The sequence below is a fragment of the Talpa occidentalis genome, unplaced genomic scaffold (assembly GCF_014898055.3).
Source record: "Talpa occidentalis isolate TD23 unplaced genomic scaffold, MPIMG_talOcc4v2.1 talOcc4.17, whole genome shotgun sequence".
Lineage (NCBI taxonomy): Eukaryota > Metazoa > Chordata > Mammalia > Eulipotyphla > Talpidae > Talpa > Talpa occidentalis.
In genome coordinates, this window is record NW_023601754.1 from 50,281,003 (window position 1) to 50,297,743 (window position 16,741).

The following is a 16,741-nucleotide window of genomic DNA, read 5'->3' on the forward strand; positions in this document are numbered from 1 at the left end:
TGGCAGCGGCGGCGGCGGCGGCGGCGGCGACTCAGACCCTGGGGTCAGGGGGACGGGCGCCCAGGCCGGAAGTGACCTTCCCGGCCGCTTCCGCCCGCGCCGCTCGCCCGCCCCCTCCCCCTCCGGCCGCCACCCCGGCCGCGCCGCTCTAGGAAGGCGCGCCCGCCGCCCCCCGGCCGCCGCCCCCCCAGCTCGCTGGTGCGCGCGGGCGCCACTTCCGGACGCCTCTAGGACGCGGGTCCTCCGGCCGCGCTCTATGGCGCGCGCGCGAGGGGCTGCGGCCCCGCCCCTCCCTGCCCGAGCGCGGGCCGGCCCGTTAGGCGGAGACTTCCGGGCGCGGGGGCGGCCCCCGGCCCGCGCCTGCGCGCTCCGCTCCCGCCGGCCGCCCGGGGGCCGCTCGCGCCGCCCGGGTCCGCCCGCGTCTCTATCCCCGTAACCCCTTCGCCGCCGGCGGCGTCCGCGCACCCGGGGCCCACGTCGCCGCCGCCGCCGCGGGACCGCCCGCCGCGCCACCTGCTCGCGCTCCGGGCTCGGGCGGGCGAGACGCGGCTCTGGCCCCCGCGGCCGTCCACGCCCGGCCGCGCTCCTGGCCGAGGCCAGGCCCCCCGCCCCTCCGGGACCCCGCCCCCTCCGGGACCCCCGGGACCCCCGCCCCTCCGGGACCCCCGCCCCCTCCGGGCCCCGCCCCCTCCGGGACCCCCGGGCCCCCGCCCCCTCCGGGACCCCCGGGACCCCCGCCCCTCCGGGCCCCCGGGGCCCCCGCCCCCTCCGGGACCCGCCCCCTCCGGGACCCCGGGACCCCGCCCCTCCGGGACCCCCGCCCACTCCGGGCCCGCCCACTCCGGGCCCCGCCCCCTCCAGGCCCCTCGCCCGGTCCAGGCTCCTCGGTCTGTCCACGCGCCTCGCCCCGCCCACGCCCCGGGTCTGGTCCACGCTCCCCCCACGCTCCGCCCCGTCCAGGCTCCTCGGCCGTCCACGCCCCCCGCGGCGCCTGGGGCCGCCGCCAGCCACCACCTGTCTTGCCGCCCGCGCCTCGCGGGTGGGGCGCAGGGGCAGGGACACGGCCGCCCGCCCGGCCGCTGCCCGCTGAGTGCCCACGGGGGCCGCGGGCCGTGAGGGGTCCCCGCCGCAGGCCCCGCGCTGGGGCCCCGGGGCAGGCCCGAAATAGCGCGCCGCTGGCGCTGAGGGCGGCCGGCGCGGAGAGGACTGCTCGGGTGCCCGCGCCTTCCCGCTGCCAGGCGTTTCTGGCGCCGAAGGCCATGCCGCTGGCCGCCGCCGCCGCGCTGGCCGGATGTGGAAGCTGTTGCTAACGCAGGGGGTTCCAGCGTCTTCCAAGGGGCCAGCCTGCCGGGAGGAGGCAGGGAGGCCCCGGGCCGGGTCTCAGCAGCTCCAACAAGAAACCTGCGGTTCAACGGCTGTCCTGCTCCTGCGCCCTGGGGGCTGCAGGCTCTGCCCTGCCTGCCCGTGTCCCCTCATAGCCGTCCCAGAGCCGTACTGCAAGCTGACCCTCGCGTTTCTGTTCACAGCCCCGGGGGCTGCCCGCGTGGGGGCTGACCTCCCACTTCAGCTGACCTCTGAGGCTGCGGGGGAGGCTCCAGCCTATCCCCAGACGCAAACCTCACAGCCCCAGCCAACTGCACTATGGCTGGAGGATTCCCATGTGGGGCCCCTCTCCGCCCCCCAGAGCCGCTCCAGCAGCCGTGTGCCCACCTCCATGTCCTCCGCTGCGGGTCCACTCTGCCTGTGATGCACCTGGGCGGCACGCCTCCCAGTGCTCCCACCTCCCCTGCCATCTCTGTGGTGACAAGGACTCCCCACGCCCAGACCCCACAGAGGGCAGGGGCAGCGCTGCAACTCAAACCTGTGCCCGTCTGACCCTGAGATGTGTGTCACTCTTTTGGGGCTCCCTTTGAGGCCCCTGGGGCCCTGGCACTTAGGAATGCTGTGATCCAGGTGTTTGACTGCTCTGTACAACCGACACAAACCTTAAGCAACCAAGCCCCAGGAATTCGGTCCCAAAGTAGGAAGATGGTAGCAGAGCTCACGTCACCCAAGCCAGAAACAATTCAAACATTTTTAAGGCAACAAAAAGAAGTTGGGGGGGGGGAGCAGGAGAATGTTTTGTGTAACAGCAAGAAAGAAAAAAATAACTAGATGAGACAACTTCAGGTGCGGTTTGATCCAGGAGCTCAAAAGTATCGCCAGGGGTCTTATGCCATCTATTGTCCCAGTTTCCACTCCACCTGTTATAGAGCAACCCCGATATTAAACGGGTTCCTGGCTGTGGGTCCTCACCCGCGCGCTTGGCTTTGAACGGGGGTGGGGGTAGAGTCCACAAAGCCTATATGGAATTTGCTTTGGGACATCCTTTTTCCCCCTAACACACCCACATTTGACTGGGAGAACGTCCAGGAAAGTTGGTGCCCACCTTTGTCTGCCTGGCCCTGGCGAGTGTCTGGCTTTGTTAGGTTGACTGTGATTTGGCCCTGGCTGGCCTTCCCATGTCCTGGCGCCGGGATGGGCCAGCGTCTTCTAGAGTCTCCTCTTTAAGGGTGTGAATCCCATTCTGCAGGGCTCCATCCACAGGAGCTGACCACCCCCCAGAGGCCCGCCTCTTAGCACCCCACACTGGACGTGGGGCTCCCGGGATGGAGGGGGGGTAGGGTGTCTTGGCCTCCCTCTCTGAGGGGAGAGCGCACACAGACTTGGAGCCTGGCCCTGTGGCCCCAGGGTGCTGTCCCAGCTGCAAAGACCCCGCTCCCAGGCTGGCGCTGCGGCCCCCAGCGCTGCTCACCAGGCAGTGGAGGAGCCCGCAGCAGAGCCCAGCAACCTCCTGCCTCTGTGTGCCCCTGACCGCGTCCAGCCCAACACCCGCACCCCGACCGCCTCCCTGGGCAAGGGAACCCGCTATGACCCACGGGTACGGCTGGTGAGGAGGCTGCACTGGCAGCTGCAGAACCTCCAGCGAGTTAACGAGAGGTCCTGGCGGTTGGGCTTAGTGTAAATAAACAGCCGTAAACCCGCAGGGGCTGTCCGGGCTGTAAACCCCGGAGAACTCCCAGCGCGCCTCCCGCCCCCGCCCTCCTCCTGCGGTTCCGCTCCAAGCAGCGCTGCTTCCTTTTTGTTGTTGTTTTAAAGATTTATTTATTTACGCTACAAGAACTGGGGTCTGGGGTACAGGTCAGAGGTGTGTGTGGGGGGTGAGAGGACTCCCCAGAGACAGAGTGGGGAGCAGAACAGGCGGATCCACTGAAATCCACTGCTGAGGGGAGCAGGGGGGAGACAGGAGGGGTCTGCTGCGCCCTGTGGGTAGCTCCCTGGCTGGGGATGGAACTCGTGCTGCAGAGGCTGCGGACAGCTTCAGAGTGCTGAGACTTAACCCCTGTGCCACCAGGGAGGCCCCAAATTAGCAATTCTTTAGTGTGGGACCGGAAGTGTCTGGGCGGTGGTTCTGGTGTGACCCCATACCCCCAGGTCCCTGCGGGAGGGAGGTGGGCCCGGCCCCACAGAGGTCCAGGTCCAGCTGCATGCGGTCGCCCAGGCCGGCACCCAGCCCTCCCTCCAGCGGCCGGGTGGGCTGGGGCTGTAGACAGCCCAGAAGCCCCACCACCTCTGTGCGTGACGGGGTCCCTCTCAGGGCCTGGGGTCCCCAGAATAAGTGGCCGTGCACGGAAACGTGGCCTTGGGGCAGGCCGGGGTCTGTCTTGACAGATGTGACACAGGCAACTCTGAGGTGTCGTGTCGGCACAGGCCAGGCCTCCCCATCTGGGAGTGTCCGGGGTGTGCATCTTAGGCGAACCGTATGTCTCCCCAAATCCATAATGGAGGGAGAGCCAGCCCTGCCACCCCCTCTGGGGCCTGCGGGCACCGTCAGGGTGGAAGCTCCTGGAGGGCTGTGCTGCCCCCAGCACAGCAGACCCCACGCCCACGGCAGAACTGGTGGGCGCCCCTAGTTGTGGAAGACACCCCTTCCTCCCCGCTGCTCCCCGGAGGGACAGCTGGCCTGCCCCCACCTGCCTGCCTCCAGGCGCACTCAGGACCCTGCTGTTCCTCAACAGCACCCTGGGGGCTGGTCCCTGGGGCCACCGGGGCCTCCCCGACAAGGGCAGGAGCCTGGTTTGGACCCCAGGGCCCCTCCAGCCTTAGGCCTGCCCACACCCGCCCCCCACGGCGGTCAGCTCCCCGCAGACCCCAGCACCCCGGCTGTGAGTTGGCGGGAGGTGGCTTTCCTCTGCACCTCCTCGCAGCGGAGGGAGGGGGCCGGGCGGGGCGGCGGGGCCGGGCTGGGGCCGCCAGGGAATCCCCGCCGGACTGGCCGAACCGCGCTGGCCTCGGGGGCGGGGAGCCGGTGCCGGTGCCGTAGGCTCGCAGCCCGCTGGCGCCCCCAGCCCCGCGCCCCGCGGAGGGAGCGGACCCCGCCAGCCTCCGGGGGCCCGCGGGGGCCGGACCTGCGGGGCCCGCTGACGCCCGGGCTGGGGGAGCCCCTGGGGGCGGCGGCGGGCGAGACTCGCTGAGCCGCGGGAGCCCGGCCTGAAGCCATTGGCTCGCAAGCACCCCGCGCGCTCCCCGGCCCGGGGAGGGGGGACTCAGCGCCCGCCCGGCCGCGCGCGGGTGGGGGCGGGGAGGGGGGCGCCGGCCCTCGGGCACCCCGCGCCGGCCGGACCGCGGCCGCTCGCGCCCTCACCCTCCTGGCGCCTCCAGCGCCGGCCGGGACCAGCGAGCCCGACGCCTGGAGGATGAGCCCCGCTTTACAGCCGCACACAAAGAGCGGCTAATTATTATTTTGTGATAATTACAGCGGCCTACAAAGGCGCCGAGGCCGGGCAGGGTACGGCTGAGGGCGCTGCCAGAGAAACGGGCCCCTCGGGCTGGAGAAGTGGGGCGAGAGCCGCTGCCTTCCAGGCGGGGGCTGGCAGCCTCGCGGCTCTGGGCGCGGCTCAGCAGAGGGGGTGGGGGACGCGGGCAGACACCCACAGCCAGCCCAGCAGCGGGTGCAGAGAGAGGGGCTCGGCCTGGACGCTGGACACTGCCATGAGATTTGTGGGGGTGGTGGAGGTCTGGGAGGGCTTCCTGGAGGCGGCAGCATCTGACCTGGCTGTCACCGAGGGAACCATGTGATACAGTGAAGAGGTGAGGGAGCACATCCCTGGGAGTCCCCCCTCAGTTCACGCCGCACCACCTGGCCCTCCTGAGTCCCACCCACGAGTGGACAGGTGTTTGGCTCTGGGACTTGCTCGTCTGACTTTGAGGACTGGTGACTTGAGGGGCTCATTTCCTGAGAGGTGACCCCGGTAGGCGGAGTGCTCCCGAAGGCGGGGAGGTGGCTCTCAGCACCTTGGGAGGTTCCTCCATCTCCTGGCCCTCCTGCCCCCAGGCGCGCCTATGAGGGAAGAGGGAACAGCAGGACAGATCACCTGTAGTTTAGGATTTGGGAAAACACACGCCCCCACATGCCTTCACCTCTCTGTGGCCAGGTGTCCTGGGCCAATCTCTGGCAAGAGGCTGGGAGCTGCCCCAGGGGCCGCCACTGGGATGCTGAGCCCTGACAGACATGGCACGGTGGCCTGAACGGGGACCCGGGCAGATCCTGTGTCCTCCCAGCCCCCCCAGCCTGTGGTCCTAATGGGCACCAGCAGACATGAGGGATGGGTGGGGAGTGCGGATAATTCCCCCCCCCGGGGGTGGTGGGGGTCCATGCCTGGGGTGGCTTAGTCCTACACTCAGCTCCTGTTCCAGCTCCTTCCTCTCCGCAGGGCGGCGTTCTGAGGGCAAGCAAGCTGGCACTCAGGAACGCCTAAGAGGGCACTCACTGGGGGCACGGCTGTGGGTGCACCTGAGCATGCAGCAGGATGCCTTGCAAGGCTCCCGAGAACACAGTTCTGGGCCCCCCATGTGTCTGCCCCAGAGGGTCTGAGCTGGAGCAAGGGTTTGTGGGTCTGGCAGTGTCCATGCTGGAGTCTGAGAGCCACTGGGCAGCTGGGGAGCAGGGTGAGGGAGCACAGTGGTGCTGGGCTGTGGGGGGTGAACTGGATGCTATCCCGTGGGCACTGGCCCAAGCGGGACATGGTGGCAGAAATGACCTGGCCAGGCCTGCAGCCACTCTGCCTGGCGCCAGCCCTGATCTGCACAGGCAGCCCGGATGCAGCCGGTTCTGAAGGGGCCCAGCGATGGAGCCTGGGCAGGCAGGGCTGGGCTGTGAGCAAGAGCCCTTGGGCCCTGGTGCAGGGCAGCATGGAGGCGCATCGGGCCCCCTGGGGCAACTCCCTGGTGTTCCAGACCAACACATGGGGCTCCACCCCACCCCAGCAGCAGCGCTGGGACCCGTGCCCCCATTGTGTTACCACACGGAGGCATGGCAAAGGGTCCTGGGTGCACAGCGCTCCGGCCCCAGTGAGGCAGGCCTGGCTGTTGCTCCACCGAGCCCATCTGCCCTGACGGGGCCTGGCTGGGGCACAGGTGTGAGATTCCTTTCATTTTTTAAAATTTTTTAATTTAAATTATTTTTTAAAAGGTTTATGTATTTATGCATACAAGAGCTAGGGTACAGGCCAGAGGCGCAGGGGGTGAGAGGATGCAGCAGAGCGGGGTGCAGAACAGGCAGAAGGACCAAAATACACTGCTGAGGGGAGCAGCGGACGAGACAGGAGAGGTCTGCCGCGCCACGTGGGAATCTCCCCGGCTGGGCGGGGATTGATCAAGCCAGAGCCGCGGAGGCTGCAGACAGCTTCACAGGGCAGCACTCAACCCGCTGCACCACCGGGGAGGCCCCAGCGAGATTCCTTTTATATTCGGCTCCTGGGTTGTAAAATGGACCAACAATTTCAAGGTTGACCTCTCCTGTCTCCTCGCTGCTCCCCTCAGCAGTGGGTCTCAGTGGATCCACCTGTTCTGCTCCCCGCTCTGTCTCTGTTTGAGTCCTCTCCCCCCCACTCTGGCCTGCACCCCAGCTCTACACACAAAAGGGAAACAAACTGATTGGTGCTAGATGGTCCAATCAGGCTTCCAGGATGGGGGCTTCATAAGGCACGGCAGGCGCTAGGCTCCCAATATTCTGTTCCTGACCTCTGAGGGAAAAAAGGGTCAGCAGCTGACCTCTGGAAAAAGACAAGAAGCTGCGGTCCTTTGCAGAGACCCGGCCTCTGCACCTGCCCTGCCCAGCCTTGACACGGCTAAGAGGCCCTCTGCCTCGGGCCACACCAACAGCTCACCAAGAGCTGTAACACCGCCTCCTGGTGACCGCACCGCGGGCCAGCGCGGTGAAGCACCGTCAACAGGCGACCTCTGTGTCCGGGTCACCTCTGAGAGCTGTCCACGGCTTCTGGCTGGCTGGCAGTACCTCCCGGTGCTCTTGCGATTGTCCGGCCCGGCGTCCATTGCTGTCCAGCCCCGCCTGCACGCCGCTGCTGCGGTCACGTGGGCAGCCTCACCTGTGGGCGCCGCAGCCGCCACCCGGAGCGGGCCCGGCCCCGGGCCCGCGCGTCCTGCCCGCGAGGGCTGGGGCTGGGGCTTCTGGACGCGGGGCCACTCGCCAGGGCGAGACAGGCGGCCGCAGACACCCCCGCGTCCCGTCCCCCGCTGCGGCTCCCCGAGCCCGCGCGGCTGGCGGCGACCGTCCCCCCCGCGCGAAGGCGCAGCCCCGGGCCGCGGGGCCTGGCCGCGCGCGGGGACCAGGAGGCGCCCCGGGCCGCTCCCGGGCGCCAGGACAGCGTGTGCGCGGGCCGCCTGGGCTCGAGCCCGCCAGGGAGCCCGTCAGGGGGCGGCGCGCGGCGCGCGGCGCCCGGGAGCGCTGGGCCTGGCGGGGTCCCGCCTGTCTCCCCAACCAGGCCGCCCCGCGCGCCCCGCGGCCAGCCTGCGCCGCCCGGCTCGTCCGCGCCCACCCGGCCCGCGCGCGCCAGAGGGACGCGCCGCCTGCATCCTGGGAAACGTAGTCCGAAGCCTGGCGCACGGCGTGGCTCGGGAGGGCGCGCCGCGGCCCTTCGGTGCACCTTGGGAAATGTAGTTCTAGCGCTTGCCGAGCCGCCTGCGGACGGACGTGCGAACGTCGCCACGGCGCGGGCCAAGGGAGCCCGCCTTTGCCGCTATGCTTCCTGGGAAATGTAGTTCCTGGCGAGGCCGGCGGCCGTGGAGGCGTGATTTGTGGGGCGGGGCCGGCGACTGGCTCTCAGCGAGCGCGGCGGGGCGGGGGGCGGGGCGGGGGGGCGTGCGGCTGCGCGCAAGGCCTGCCGGGGCATGGAGTCCCGGTGAGCCCAGTGCGCATGTGCGGGGCGGCCGGGGGTCGGGGCCGCGCCTGGGCGAGCGGGGTGAGCGGGGGGACGGAGGCGGCGTGCGGGGCGGTTGGACGAGCCCTTTAGGCCGGGGCGGGAGGCCGGGGCAGGGGGAAGGGGAGACGGGCCGGACGGGCAGAGCGGCTGGGGGAGGGCACGGCGCGGGCGCGGGGGAGGGCGGGTGGGGGAGGGGAGCGCCCCGCGGGGGTCGTGCATCGTGGGGGAGGGCGCGCCCCGGCGGGGGAGGGGTTTGTCGTGCGCGTCGGGAGGGGGGCGGGGGGGCGCGCCCCGAGGGGGCGGGGACGCTGGGCCCGGCCGGGGCGTCGGGGCGCGGGGACCGCCCCGTGGGGCGGGTCTGGGGCGGCGTGGGGGGCGGCGTGGGGGGCGGTCTGCCTGCTCGGGCGCGCGCCGGGGGTCCCGGGCTGCGCGTGGTGCGGCCTTCCGGGGGCGGCGCCCCCACCCCGCGAGCTGGCGCCGGGCGCCCCGCGGCTGGGGGTGCCCGGTGCCGCCCCGGCCCCCCAGCCGCCGCGGGGCGCCCCGCGCGCTGGCAGCCCGCCTGGCCGAGGCTCGGCCGCCGGGTCTTTGTTCCCGCCCCGTCGGGCTGTGCGGGGCCGGCCGGGCGCGCGTCCCGCTTTGCAGCGCCCGGGCCCAGCCTGAGTAAATGGCAGCGCCGGGCGCTCAGCTGTGGCCGGACACGTGGCGCCGTCGAGCCTCCTGTGGCCGCGGGGTCAGGGCTGGCCCGAGGGGGGCGCCGCCCCGTCCTGCACTCTCGGGTCCCCGGCGCGGCCGGGGCAGGGCCCTGCGGTCCTGGGAGGTTGGGAGGTTGCGCCCTGCGGGTCTCCCCGCGGCCGCCCCGGTGCCCGGGGTCGGGCAGCTTTCCCGAGGGAGCCGGGTCTTGCCCCCAGCGGGGCCGGGCGCTGGCCTCAGGGGGACTCCTCACCCACAGAGTGGGCGCAGCTGACGCGTGAGCAGGCGGTCCGCCTTGGGGTATCCACTGCTCTGGCTCCGAACCCCTCCTGCTCTTAAGGCTGCCGAGGCCCCAGCGCTGGCCACTGTGGCCTTCCGCGGTGGGGGTCAGCAAGGGGCCAGCTCCCCCGGTGCCCACGGAAATGGTTCTGTGTTTAACTGAAAGTGACCGTGTCTTCCGAGGTGGGCAGGCAGAACAGTGTTGTTTTCTGGGGGACTAGTGGACCTGCTGGTCAGCACGTCCCCGGGTCCCTTGTGTCCAGCGGACAGGCCTTGGGAGAGCAGCTGATTCACTCTGCAGGCTCCTCTCTTCATGCCACCTCGTTTTCCTGGGCACTGGGGGTGCTTGGTGGCCTCTCCGGCTCCTCACAAGGTCAGACTTTTGTTGGGGTGCTTTCTGGAGCCCCCGGTGTTTCTGGGGCCTGTGGACTTGTTGAGAGCCCATGCACACGGCCACCCCCCTCCTTGTGGCTGGAATCACTCCCACGAAAGTGTCCCTTCTTGGGAATCGGGAGCTGGGGTGGGAGGGTCTTCAGGGTGGGGGGTCTCTGGAGAATGGAGGGGGCTCTGGAGGGTGGGGCCATCCTGCCGAGCTCTGTCACACCTGGGTCTGCAGCCTGGCAAGGGGCCTCCGGCGTTCCCCTCGCAACCCGCCTTGGGGGGTGGGAGTTGGGGACTTGGCTATGCTGACCCTGCCCTTGCTCCACGCGGCCTCCCTCCTCGTAGGCCCCGGCCCTGGCCCTGGGGCAGCCCCCTCCCTTCAACCTGAGCTCCGCTGGGGTAAACCGAGGCGCAGAGAGGCCCCTGCAGGTGGCCTGAGACGCGGGTGCAGGGATGGGGCTGCCGGGCCGCTGAGCCCTCCGCCACTCTCGCCCCACAGGCGCTGCGCCTGGACCGAGCCTGCCCCATGGAGGTGCCGGCGCCGCAGGCGGTGAAGCAGGAGGGTGTGGCCCCCGAGGGCCCAGCCCTGGACTCCCCGTGGCACCGTTTCCGCCACTTCCACCTGGGAGACGCGCCCGGGCCGCGCGAGGCGCTGGGGCTGCTGCGCGCCCTGTGCCGGGACTGGCTGCGCCCGGAGGTGCACACCAAGGAGCAGATGCTGGAGCTGCTGGTGCTGGAGCAGTTCCTGAGCGCGCTGCCCGCCGACATCCAGGCCTGGGTGTGCAGCCGGCGGCCGCAGAGCGGGGAGGAGGCCGTGGCACTGCTGGAGGAGCTCTGGGTGAGCGCGGGCACCGGGCGGGGCGCTGGAGGGGGGCATCGGGCGCCGGGCACTGGGGGGCATCCAGCCAGCCTCTCCCCTCCTGGCTCTGGTGCGAGGTGGGACCCCTGCTGTGACGGCCATGCAGACCTGGCAGTGGACCCCTGAGGGCCGCCGGGTGAGTCCTGGCCCCCACGCACACAGAGGGTGGGCCATGCGGGGGCGGGCCCGATGCTCCCTTGTGCCCACGTCCAGCCGGGCCCACAAGGTCTGGGGCTCGGGCGCCCCGTGGCCGCATCCCTGGGAGCAGAGCTGGGCGGCCCCTGCTCTCCGGCTGTCCTCCGAGGCCCTGGTGCCCGCACCCCAGGGGGCCATTCTCCCGCCCGCCCGCCCCCACCTGCCCGGCTGCCCCCTTTCTGTCTTGGGGCCCCACTCCTCAGCCTCGGGGGCCCCTGGAGTCCCACTCCTGCAGGAGGCTTCCTCTGCTGGGAGGACTCTGACCAGGGGTCAGCCGCCGGGGCAGGCCTTTCGGGTGGACGCCTCCCTGTTGGGTTCCTGTGGGATCTCAGGTCACACGCAGGGGCCGCTCCCGCAGGGAGGGCCGTGCCCCTCTGTCCCGCCTCTGCTGGGCACCCTGGCCTGTCCGGGCCACGCGGGAGCCCTGGCCGGGAGCCCCAGCAGCCCTAAGAGCCCAGGGAGAGGGTGGGGAGCAGCGGGCGGTGGGTCTCCGTCCCTGGTCGGGGGCGGTGGCGGGGAGGGTGGTGCACAGGACGGCTCTCCCGTCAGGGGGTGGGGCGGGTCCGGCAAGCCCCTGAGGGCCAGCGGGGCGGTCCCCGGGGTGGGGAAGCTGAGGCTGGGGAGCGGGGAGAAGGCCGGCCGGGCTGCCGGCGTGGACGGACGCAGGGTCTCTCCTCCCAGGGGCCAGCGACCAGGGCGCCTCGGGACGCCGTCACGGGCCCCACGGGCAGCGTGGCGAAGGAGGAGGGAGCGGTGATGCCCTTAGGTGAGCCCCCTGCGCCCCCCGCCCGGCCCCTCTGCACAGCCGCGGGTACCGTGCCCCCGCCCCAGGTGGCCGGCCGGGAGGAGGCGGGAAGCGGCGGCGGCGGCGGCTCCTCCCCAGCATTTCGGTTTGCAAGGCCGAGGCCGGTGTGTGCGCGGCCGGGGGCAGCCATCGGTGCCTGCGGCTCTCCGGGTCTGTGCCCCGCGCGCCCCGCCCCGCCCCTCCGCACCCCCACCTGCTCCCGGCCCCCCCCCCCCCCCCCCCCCCGTCTTGGGGCGCGCCGGCGCCTGACTCTGCGCCTTGACCCGGCAGGAGACGCGGCCCCCGAGGCCGAGGCGCCCGCGGCGGGGGAGGCCCCGGCCGCGCGCCCCTACAAGCAGGAGCCCGGCAGCCCCCCGCCGGCCCCCGGCCTGCCCGCCTTCCTGGCGGCCCCCGGCGCGGCGCCCGCGTCCTGCCCCGAGTGCGGCCAGACGGCGCTGCCGCCCGCGCACCCGCTGCGCCGCCGGCCGAGCCCCGCGGGCGAGAAGCCGCACGCCTGCCCCGACTGCGGCAAGGCCTTCCGGCGCAAGGAGCACCTGCGGCGCCACCGCGGCACGCACCCCGCCGGGCCCGGGCCCGCGCTGCGCCCGCTGCCCGCGCGCGAGAAGCCGCACGCCTGCTGCGAGTGCGGGAAGGCCTTCTACTGGCGCGAGCACCTGGTGCGCCACCGCAAGACGCACTCGGGCGCGCGCCCCTTCGCCTGCTGCCAGTGCGGCAAGGGCTTCGGCCGCCGCGAGCACGTGCTGCGCCACCAGCGCATCCACGGGCGCGCGGCCGCGGCCGGCGGGGTGGCGCCCCCGGGGCCCGAGGGCGGGGGCCCCTTCCCGCCCTGGCAGCTGGGGTAGCCCCGCCCCGCCCCGCCCCGCGCGCCCCCGGCCCCCCGGCCCCGGCCGCTCCGGAGGAGGGGGGGCCCGCGTTAAGGACCGGCTGCGGGAGCCCCCTCAGGACCCACGGGGCGATGAAGTCTGGGGACGCGCCTGTGCGGCCTGGGCCCAGCGAGGAGGGGCCGCCCCGTCCGCAGGTCCCCAGGGAGGGGCCGGCCTCCTGCTCGGCGGGGGGGGGCGATGCCGGGGCGCAGCCTGGGGTGAGGGCGCCCTGCACCTCCCGCTGCTTCAGTCGCCGGCTGCCTGAGGCCGGCCAGGCCCGCGCAGGTCGGGGGAGAGGCGCCCTTCCATCGGGGACTCCCGTCCACCGCCCCGGCTCCTGCGAAGCCCCCAGACCCCGACTTCCCCTTGCACCCCCGGCCCGGTCCATGTCCACCAGGGTGCCCTGCTCCTCCTCCCCCAACTCAGCTCAGTGCCTGGGTCCCGGGGAGCCTCGGCTCAGGTGGGGGCCCATTGCCCACCCCTCCACCAGCCTGGGGAGCTGCCTCTGGCTGTGGGAACAATCCCCCCAAATGGAGGGAGGTGCTGGGGGCTGGGCCGGAAAGCAGGTCCCCAAGCCCCGCCCCGGGCTCCTCCCACGCACCCACGTGACACCGTCCTGCGGTGCCCCTCCGGCATCCGTGCCCCCTGCCCGCGCCCCCTCCACCTTGCCCAGGCCTGGGCGTAAGTGGTTGCCTCTGCCCAGGTAACCCCACCTTGCCTGGCTGCGGCGAGCACGCCCTTGCCACCTGCCAGGCCCCACACCTGTCTCTGTCTCTGGCGAGGCTTTGGGGGAGTGAGTGGGCCCCTGGCGTTGGCCGCCTGCAGAAGACTGGCCGGCCCCATGACAGCGAGTCTGGAAGGGCCCCAGGGCCTGAGGGCGGGGGCTGCGCTGGGCTGGCCAGTGAGGTGGGAAGTGCTGGCTTCCAAGCCAGTGCCCGCCTATCCCTGCCCAAAGACAAGTGCTGGGGGGCAGAGGAGCCCGGTGCTGCGGGTCGGGGTGCAGGCAGGAGCACGGAGAGCAAGCTGGGTTCACCTCAGGCAGCCCAAACCGGAAAAAACCTACAACCTGGGCCTGGACCCACAGACTTCGAAGCCAGCTGTGCTTCCCGCAGCCCCGTTTGCAGTAGCGGGGACCGGATGCCCCCGAGTGGCCGAGGACAGGCTTAGAGCAAGAAGCCGGCGCGCGCTCCCCGGAGTGTTCGCCAGCCCCGGAGCCGGCTGGGCCGCGGCCCTCCCCAGCGCAGCGGCGGGGGCCTGGGAGACGTGCGCGCGGGCCGGAGAGCGGGAGCAACAGAGGCTGGACGCCTGCACGGCGGGCACCGCCATGTGGAAACACTTGCAGAGCCCCAGGAACATCCGTGAACCCCGAGGTTAAGAGGGAGGGGGTAACCATGGGACGGGGATGTGGGGGGTGGGGAGAATAAAAGTCACCCGCCTCTCAGGGAGTCGCAGCGTCTCCTTGCAGGCCCGGAGGTGGGAGGCGTGGCGCGCCTCGGCCTCCAGCATCCGCCACTTCCCCGACCCCTGCCGGGCCGCCCTGGGGCTGCGGCGGTGGGTGCGCGGACGGGCCCCATCCGTGCCGAGTTCAGCCTGGGTGGCAGCAGGGGGCGGGCGGGGAGAGGGAGGGTCCCCCTGGGCGGGCCGCCCGTGCGCGAGGACATGTGAGGAGCTGGCGGGGTCCCCGGGCAGGGCCATCTCTGCCGGCGGCCGGTGAGGGGGGAGTGGAGGCCCGAGGCCGCCTTTCTGGCCCGGCGGGGGGCGGGAGGCAGGGAACACGTCTCCTCGGTACTTTGGGCCTCGTGTGCAAGGATGAGAGGGGCCGGGAGGGAAGGCGCCCCCCCCCGCGGTGCCCGGGGCGCCAACGGAGGCCCAGGGACAAGGCGGCATCCGCCTGCCGCCTGGGTCCGGCCGAGCCCCCTTTCGGGCCTCCGAGTCTGGCCTGAGCCAGGAAGGTTGCTGGCGCGCTCAGCGCCCTCCTGCTTGCCACGGGGTCGGGGAGGGTCGCTCCCACCTCGCGGGGCTGCCGGGAGGGTCCAGCGAAGCCCGAGGGCCCCTCCCCTCCTGTGCAGAGACCACCATGCTTGGCCCCCGCCCCCCCAGCAGAGCAGCAGAGCCGGGCGGAGGCGGAGGGCGACGGCCGCCGGGACCGGGCCACGCCGGGGCGCTGGGAGAGCCGAGTCCCGGCGGGGTCTGTCTGCGCCCAGCCCGCCCCAGGGCCCCGGACGGCCTCGTGTTGCCCTTCGGGCTCGGGCTGTGGAGGGCTCCGGGTCAGGGGGTTCGGCGTGAGCACCGGTGGGGGCCCAGGAGGTCGCCCGCAGGGCTGCAGGGGCGTAGGGCGCGCAGCAGGGAGTGGTGAGGCAGCGGCCAGCTGGGGCCAGCAAGTCCTGGCCAGAAGCTGCTGCTCTGCCAGCCCTGGGCTTGTCGCTCTCCCCGCAGCAGCCAAACTCCAGCCACAGTTCTGAAAGGTCCATGCAGGGGGCCGCAATGCAGAAGCCAACCAGGAAGCCCACCTGGGGGGCAGGAATGCGGATACCTGCCTGGAGGACTCAGACAATGAGCCTCCCCCCTCCCCCTACGAGTCTCCACTCAGACAAAGAACCTCTACCTGCCCCACAAACTTTTCCCGCCCTACGAGCCCAACTACCCACCCGACCTCTCCTCGCCCTATAAAACCCTGCTTCCCCCTAACAACCTGCGCGACTCCACGGACCCCCGCCTTGGGTCTGTGAGGTCCGCCCGGGGCGCCATAAACTTTCCCTCCCTTTGAGAACTGTAGCCTGGCTCTCCTCTCCTTTACCGCGCCGAACCTTTCATCTTGGTGCCGCAAACCCGGGAAGGCCGTGTCCCCTGGCGCCGGGGCCGCCTTCTCGTCCCTGGGACTCTCCTCTCCATTGCAGACGCCTCACACCCACCACCGGCCTGAATCCTTGGGGTAAGTCACTGCCTGACCCTCCTTCCTGGGAGGCCCTCGCCTCTGGCTGTTCGGCTCCTCTCCTGACCCCCGTACCGTACCTTGGTTGGCTGTTCGTAAACCGTGGGCCCACGTCAGCCAACTCCCGTACACCTAGACCCTGGATCTGGGGACGCCCTTCCAGACTAGGTGCCCGAATCCTAGGCGCAACCGAGCGGTGGAGACGTCCCCCTCGCTTGTCTGCCTCCGTTCCGAAGGCCAGGACCGAATCGGGGGACGCCGCGATGCGGGGCCTGCGCCCCCGACGGCCAGTTCAGGTTCGTGGGACGCTGCGTCCTGACTCTGTGCCCCGTTAGTTGGGAAAGGAGCCGACTTAGTCATGGGGTCTGCAAATTCCAAGCCAAATTCTGGCCACTCCACTGGGATGCCTTCTCTCAAACCTCGGTCCGTTGGGACTAAGGCCACATAACGCCCTGAGCGTCTCGTCTAACGCCCTAAGCGTCTCGTCTTTCACTGCAACACTGCGTGGCCTCAGTATCAATTGGACAATGGCTCCCACTGACCCAAACATGGCACTTTTGACTTCTCGGTCCTCACAGACCTCAACAATTCTGTCCCCGCAATGGAACATGGTCAGAGATCCGTAGGGCCAGGCTGGCTTTCTCTTCTCTTCGCCCTCTGCAGACCCCTCTTCTGCATTCTCTGATCCTCTAGAGTCTCAGTCTTCACCTCCTCCAGCTCCCCAATCCAGGCCCTCCCCCCCTTTCTTTTCACCTCCCAGCTGCCAACCCTCTCCCTGCTGACCCTCTTCTCCCTCCCCGCAGGGAAGTGCGTGGGACTGAAGGAAGAGGTAGAGTCCATGTTCCTTTCTCTGTCTGATCTCTCCCAACTTGAAAAGCGTCTTGGCTCTTTCACAAACTATCCCACTACCTACACCTAAATTTCATGATCTTACCCAAGCCTATGACCATACATGTCATTACATGTTCTCTTCTCTTCCACCCTGACCTCTGACCTGTCCCCTAGCTGGTCTCCAACCGGCAGCGCCTAAACCTATAAATTTTCATAAGTTCTGAAACATTACCCTGTCTTCCTCAAAAAACCCTCCTGACTTCCAAAGGCTGAGGATGGTCCTCAAACCCCTATCCAGGATCTGCTGAACGTGGCCTTTACAGTATTTAACAACCGGGAGGAACGGGACAGGGCAGAGAGGGAACTCCGCAGTCGCCAGAAGGCTGAGCTTCAAGCTCAGGCCCCAGTAGCTGCCTTGAGACCGCCAGGCCCTGCTCCTCCCACGACCACAGCGCCTGCTGCCCGACAGAGGACGACAATGGGCCCCATGCGCCCCAACCGACCGACCGCCGCCGAAGCGGCGCGCAGCGCGAACCATGAGAGAGTAGCCTGCAGGAGGTTGCGAAGTGGTGTGGGGCAAGAAGGCATGACTAGGAAGAGCGGACCGGTGGTCCTGGGCTGAGAAGGCCGTCAACTCCCGGGACC

General features: G+C 70.7%; 1 protein-coding gene across 1 annotated transcript; it reads left to right on the forward strand.

The window, feature by feature from the left end:
* The first annotated feature begins 9,134 nt into the window (after positions 1–9,134).
* ZNF444 (zinc finger protein 444) lies at positions 9,135–12,312 on the forward strand. Its single transcript, XM_037517252.1, has 4 exons — positions 9,135–9,603; positions 10,111–10,449; positions 11,347–11,431; positions 11,741–12,312. Exons 1-4 carry the CDS (start codon positions 9,544–9,546, stop codon positions 12,310–12,312), a joined length of 1,056 nt encoding a protein of 351 aa, XP_037373149.1. The 5' UTR covers positions 9,135–9,543.
* Positions 12,313–16,741: the final 4,429 nt, after the last annotated feature.

What these genes read in the sequence shown, in the direction of transcription:
- ZNF444 (XM_037517252.1), top strand. Translation starts at nt 9,544, where the DNA reads ATGCCACCTCGTTTTCCTGGGCACTGGGGGTGCTTGGTGGCCTCTCCG. An exon ending in CACTGCTGGAGGAGCTCTGG is followed by an intron (nt 10,450 to 11,346) that starts GTGAGCGCGGGC and finishes CTCTCCTCCCAG; the next exon opens with GGGCCAGCGACCAGGGCGCC. An exon ending in GGGAGCGGTGATGCCCTTAG is followed by an intron (nt 11,432 to 11,740) that starts GTGAGCCCCCTG and finishes TTGACCCGGCAG; the next exon opens with GAGACGCGGCCCCCGAGGCC.